General features: G+C 56.1%; 1 protein-coding gene across 1 annotated transcript; it reads left to right on the top strand.

Annotated features, from left to right (window-relative positions):
* The first annotated feature begins 4061 nt into the window (after positions 1-4061).
* On the top strand, positions 4062-5105 carry CCL21 (chemokine (C-C motif) ligand 21). The gene is made up of 3 exons (XM_010142746.1): positions 4062-4128; positions 4682-4802; positions 4919-5105. Exons 1-3 carry the CDS (start codon positions 4062-4064, stop codon positions 5103-5105), a joined length of 375 nt encoding a protein of 124 aa, XP_010141048.1.
* Positions 5106-5926: the final 821 nt, after the last annotated feature.

Here is a 5926-nt window from a genome sequence, read left to right as displayed (position 1 = left end):
GCTCCTGCTAGCAGTGACTTTGACTTGGAGGTATCATCCAGAAGGATTTGAAAATTCCCAGTCCCCCTCATTGCCTCCCCTCGATGCCTTCAGTCCATGCATGTACCCGAGGAGCCTCTGCTGCGAGCCCTGAGCCACCTGGAGAGCGGACCCTGCTGTCTGGTTAAGCAGGACAGAGCTGGGGGCTTTTGCAGGGCTGAGGGGCAGCCCAGGGCTGGGTGAGCAGAGGGCTGAGGGGTCAGGAGAGAGGATCTCCTGACAATATGGGATGACGTGCCAGGAGATGGTGATGCTGGAAACCAGGGAAAGAATTTGAAGATGAAATCCAGGTTCTGATACAAGCATGGGTAGCATTTGGGATGGAGGCTTGAATGAGTCCCTTAAAGCTGCCATGGTGGTTCCACTGCCTGGGAAGGGTTTGTAAGCAAGGCAGCTTGGTGACCTTTGCTATGGTCCTCTGTGTTTTTGCACACTCTGTGTGTGGGGACACCATAGTTTCTGACTAGGATACCCTCCACTCTTCTTGTGGTTTGGGGGTTCCTCCATCACAAGGATGCACAGAGGGCTGGATCTGGGTTGCCAGAGCATGTGGGGAGCTGCAGACACCATTGCATGATGTCGTCTTGCAAAGGCCCTGCACAGTGTCTGACACAGACCCTGGGGCCAGAGGAGGGTTCCCTGTAGCTGAGACACTGCAGAGGGGCACCCTGCCTGGTTATTTCCTCCTCCCTATGCCTGCACCTCTGAGCTCTGGGAAAAGGCTGGTGGTTGCAGGAGCCCAAGCTTGTAATAAATGGTTTTGTGAGGATGCATGCAAGAAACTGTGCCTGGCCAGAGCAGCTGCTGAAGGCTGCTGGTGCTGGAGAGTCCTAAAAAGCCTGGCCTCCAACCCCCACCCCCAGCAACTCCTCTGTAACCCAAAAGATCAGTCTGCCTTGCGACCCTCCCGAAAAAAGTAATGCTCACCCCTCTCTCATCGCCAGAAGCTCTCTACTTTCACCCTGAGATCATGGGTAAGAGACAGGTGACAGAGCAAGGCACTTCAAGAGGAAGAGGTGAACAGGGGGTCCCTGAAGAAAGGGAGGCAGGAGAGAAGATGAAGCACAGACCCTCAGGCTGGTTTCCATGAGGCCCTGATGCTCAGGCATGCAGGTGCATCTGCGTTACTCAGCCAGAGCAACAGCCAAGTGCCCTTGCCCTTAGTTTGCTCCCTCCTGGATCTTCTCCAATCCACCTTCCTTAGAAGAACTGGAGTGAGGGTCTGCTCAGCTGCCTGACTTCTTCAGGGTGCAAATCACAGCAACCAGAGAATTGCCAAGGACTGATGCCTGTGAAGGAAACTCGTGCCCTGACCCTACAAAGCAGCTCAGACTGTGTTTGGGGCTGGCTTCTGGCCAGAGGATGCTGCTGCTGCGGTGTCTTGAAAACACTCAGAGAGCCAGGGAATTTCCAGGCGCCTGCTGCTGCGGCTAGGGCTGGGACTGGGCAAGGAAGAGATCTGGGCTCCGCAATGGGACGACAGAGCTCTCCTGGGTTCCTTTGGGAGCAACCTTGGGCTGGACTGGTCTGTGCTGGGGGCAGCCTGTGACATGTCACCCCTCCCTGCACATCTCCTGTATTGGTACCACACAGGATCTTCGAGACTTGAGCAGCTATGGTGTCAGTGCTCCCACAGCTTCTCCACCACAGGGACAGTGTTCTGTCCATACCAAAGGTGGGGGTTCATCCAGGTGCTCAGCACCTGGGCACTGCTCTGTGGAGAGGCTGCACGTGTAGGGGCTGGAAATGTGTTAAGTTGCAGCTCGGCTCTCCTTTTCCTGCCCTGTCACAGAATCACAGAATCGTTTTGATTGAAAGAGACCTTTAAGATCATCGACTCCAGCTGTTCACCCTGCACTGCCAGGGTCCCTAAACCATGTCCCTCAGCACCACATCTACATGTCTTTTAAACACCTCCAGGGATGGGGACTGCACCGCTTTCCTGGGCAGCCTGTTCCAATGCTTCACAACCCTCTCTGTGAAGAAATTTTTCCTAAGGGTGAACAAAAATCTCCCCTGGTGCAACTTGAGGCCACTTCCTCTCGTCCTGTCACTTGTTACATTGGAGAAGAGACAGACCTCCACCTACAACCTCCTTTCAGATGATTCCTGTCCTGATGCCACTGGTGCTGTGGGGTTGACAGGGTAGGTGACAGTACATTGGATGCCTCCAGGGACCATTCACCTATGCTGCAGGCATCCTCGGGAGACACACCCACAAGGCCACACCAACCCTGGTGCTGCACAAGTGAGTGAGGAACTGCCTGCCCCCATCTGGGTGATGGGCACACAGGTACTCCCCAGCATGAGAGGTCCTTTCTCTTCTCCTCAGGTCGTGGAGCGCAGCCCTGGATCCCACACTGCCCCAGCACCCAGCTTGTCTTGAGGAAGGCAGCAAGCCATTGCACCTTGCCAGTCTCCTTCCCCGAGAGAGGCTGCAGGGCGGTTGTTGGTGGGACACTCTGCTGTGACTCCAGCATTGCGCTCTCCCTGCTGAGGAGGACAAGACTGTAGGCATCTTATCGCAGCTCTGCTTTTTACAGCAGCTGGGACTTTGGTCTCCCTCTGGGTTACTCATTGCCATTGATAACTGTTTATGAAGGTCCTTATCAGGAATTGGTGAAAAGTCCTGGGGCTGCACGCCAAAGTTGCAGGAAGTGAGGCCTGGGAAGGGTTTGGTCTCCACTGGCATTGGGTAGACGTCATCAGGGTTATGCATTCTTTTGGGGTTCCCAGGACGCAGCTGACATGGGCAGAGGGACTGCGGCTGGCCAAGGAGCTGTTGCCCAGGGCAGGCGAAGAGGCTCTATGAGTGGTGGGGTGGTGAATCTGGAGGTGGGTAGGCAAATGGAGCTCCTTGATGGTGGGGGCTGCCTGAGGGGCTGGAGAGATGCTGCAGCCTGGCTTTCTCAAAGGGACCCTGGAACAGGGTTGAGAGGCAGTGACACTGGATGTGTTAAGGGAAATTCCAGTTAAATAGTGGAGAAAATGTTTTCAACATGAGTACATTTCAAGCACTGAAACAGGTTGCCTGAAGAGGTTGTGAAACCTCCATCCTTGGTCTCTTCCAGACCATGCCCTGGTGATCATGTGAAAATGTGGAGGTCTCTGGCCATTGCCTCCTCAAAGCAGGGCTGGCGTAACACTGGGTTGCTCAGGGCTTTGTCCAGCCACATGGTCGTCTCTTTTGGTGGCCTTTGCCACCACAGGGGTGCCCTGCAGATTTCTTTTCATCTCTCCCAGGTCCACTTCTGTATATCCTCATCTTGCCAGCCATGTCCAACCTGTCCTGCTGCACAAGGTCACACAATCCTGCCTGTGGGACTTCACAACCTCAGGAGGTTCCTGTCAGCCCGTTCCTCCATCTGGTTGAAGCTTTTGCTCATCCTCAGTTCCCCATAATTTGTTATCAGCACCAACTTATGGTGGGCTGTGCTATTTCCCCCAGTCCCATTTGCAGTCTGGCCCTCGCGCATCCCAGCCCTACAGATGCGTTCAGCTCTTTGGAGAGATCCCAAGGCAGGAATGGGGACTTAGGGTGCTGGGATGTGGGGTCATCCTGAGACCCTTCTCACCTGTGTGGGGGCTTAAAACAGATTGACTCCTTGGTTTCCCTGCCAGGGTACTTGCCCAGGGAACAAACAGGTAAGCAGCAACACCCGAACCTCCAAGAGCAGGTAGCAGCAGGTTGGGAGGCTGGGTAGGAAACAAGACCCCACAAACTCATCTATCCATAATGGGAGGCATGTCTCTGGTGTGACCCCCACCTGGCACCCTGCACCGTGACGGGCAGCTGGGAACAAGACAGGACGCGTCTGTAAAGGGGGGCTTGTAGCTTACAGGAATCCCCCACCCTCTCGCTTCTCTATCATCCAGCCCTCGGCTGAGCGGTGGGCTGCCTGCCAGGCTGGCCGAAAATGAAAGCAGAATGTCCAGAGATAAATAGGAGCAGCGCCGGCACAAGGCAGCAGTGTGTGTCCTGCTCCTCAGCCTTACCCATCTCGGCACCCACAGCACCCACCATGGCTCCACGCCTCCTCCTGCCGCTGCTCATGCTGGCTGCTACCTTCCTCATTGCCCAGGCTCAAGGTGAGGAGCACGAAGCCCTCCTGCCCGCCTCTGGTGGGACTGGGTAGAGATATGGGTGCTTAGTGAGGTCTGCACAGGGCGCTGGGTGCTGCAGTTGCAGTGCACGGGGGGAGTTTGTGTTGCATTTGGGTGCAGGTGTGGGCTTTGCAGTGCAGTCAAGTGCAGGGGTGGTGGTTTTTGTGCATGCCTAGCTGGCATTGACTTGCTGTGATTGCTTGGCTTGAAAGCATGTGTGTGTGCACGTGGCTGGTGGAGCAGCAGCACTTCAAGCTGAAAAGTGCAGGCAAGAGAATGAGTTTCAGTGCCTTTGCAAGGAGCTTGCCTCTGCCTCAGTTCCTCCTCTGCTGGCAGCGAAATCGATGTCACATAACCCTGGGGCAGGGTCCGACCTGCAACTGGGCACTGGGGTTGCGAGCTCCCACGCTCACGTGCTCCTACAAATGACACCAAGCAAGCCCTGTGTTGCAGCCAGCTGTGCCGCTCTCCCCTGGGGCTGGGAAGATGCCCTGGCTTAGAGAGGATCCAAATTCTCACATCCCACCCTTGCTCGCAGGCATTGGCACCTCGGCCTCAGACTGCTGCCTGAAGCACAGCCAGAAAAACATCCCCGGCAACCTGATAAAGTCCTACAGGATCCAGGGTCCCGAGTCGGGATGTTTTCTGCATGCTGTTGTGTAAGTACCCTGCTGTGGCTGAGACGATCCGGAGCAGTTTGGGTCCAACCAAACCCTCCTTCTCCATGCCCTTCCCCTGCCCACCCCCTAGTAAACATTTCTGCCTGCACCCCCAGGATTACCACCCAGAGGGGCAGGAAAATCTGCGCCTCTCCCACTGACCCCACTATCCAGAACCTGATGCAGAATCCGGACAAGATGGTCAAGAAGGACAAGAAGGTCAAGAACAACAAGAAGGACAAGAAGGGACAGTCCCTGCGTGCCAGGAGCAGAGCCCAGCGGCAGAAGCCGCGGCGGGTCTAAGTCAGGCATGAAGAGGTAGGCAGGGGGAATGGGGGCAGCAGAGTGATGGGGTGACGGAGCTGTCTCCCATCCCAGATCCTTCCCTGTGGGAGGAGAGGTGTCCTGCTCCTGCGGCTGAGCCTGGGAGAGCTACCAGAGCCGTGGCTGTAGAGCATAGGCACTTAGGGCACTGCTCCCTCCCAGTCTGTGCTTGCCTTGAGATCAGGCTTCTTTCTGGACCTGCTGGGTCAAGGCAGTGCTTGGGGATGGGCAAAGCATGTCATGCAAGGCAACAGCCCCCAGATAGTGTGGGTGCTCATGCTAAGGCACTCTCCCCCTCACTGGCCCCTCCTTGCCTTCCTTAGGACAGATGCCTTTCCCACTGATGACCGACTCACTGGACAATGGACATCCACAGACCACTCACCCGCCCACCAGCCCCGGTGCGAGGACAGGGCTGGCTGAGGGGGCTGCCCTCTGCTCCGCAGCCCCCTTGGTGCCGCCCTGCCTGCCACAGAGATCACCCCAGCCGGGACCCTATGCACTGGCTGTGTGCTCTCAGTGGCAGAGGACACCCAGGTCCTCGCTTGCCCCGTGGCCACACCAGTGGGGACCTGGACCTGTGTGGGAGCTGAGCCGCGGCCCCGTGGGGGAAGTGGGCAGCATTCCCACCAGAGGGGATTTCTGTAGCCTGGCAGAATGGCAGCTTTTTCTATGAGTTTTGGAGGTTTTTTTATACATTTGTATTTATATTTGAAGACTGTGCTTTCATTCATTCTTCCTGGAAGGCTCTACTTCTGGCTCCTTGTGCTTTACAGAGTACCCTTTATGCTGCAGGCTGG

This window comes from Buceros rhinoceros, unplaced genomic scaffold (assembly GCF_000710305.1).
Source record: "Buceros rhinoceros silvestris isolate BGI_N320 unplaced genomic scaffold, ASM71030v1 scaffold9369, whole genome shotgun sequence".
Classification (NCBI taxonomy): domain Eukaryota; kingdom Metazoa; phylum Chordata; class Aves; order Bucerotiformes; family Bucerotidae; genus Buceros; species Buceros rhinoceros.
Note: the sequence above shows the minus strand (reverse complement) of the source record. Positions and strands in the feature narration are given on the sequence as shown.

Excerpts from the sequence above, each read along its gene's own strand:
- CCL21 (XM_010142746.1), top strand. The coding sequence starts at position 4,062 with ATGGCTCCACGCCTCCTCCTGCCGCTGCTCATGCTGGCTGCTACCTTC. Across the intron at positions 4,129-4,681 it reads CCTCATTGCCCAGGCTCAAG|GCATTGGCACCTCGGCCTCA; the intron begins GTGAGGAGCACG and ends CCTTGCTCGCAG. Across the intron at positions 4,803-4,918 it reads TGTTTTCTGCATGCTGTTGT|GATTACCACCCAGAGGGGCA; the intron begins GTAAGTACCCTG and ends CTGCACCCCCAG.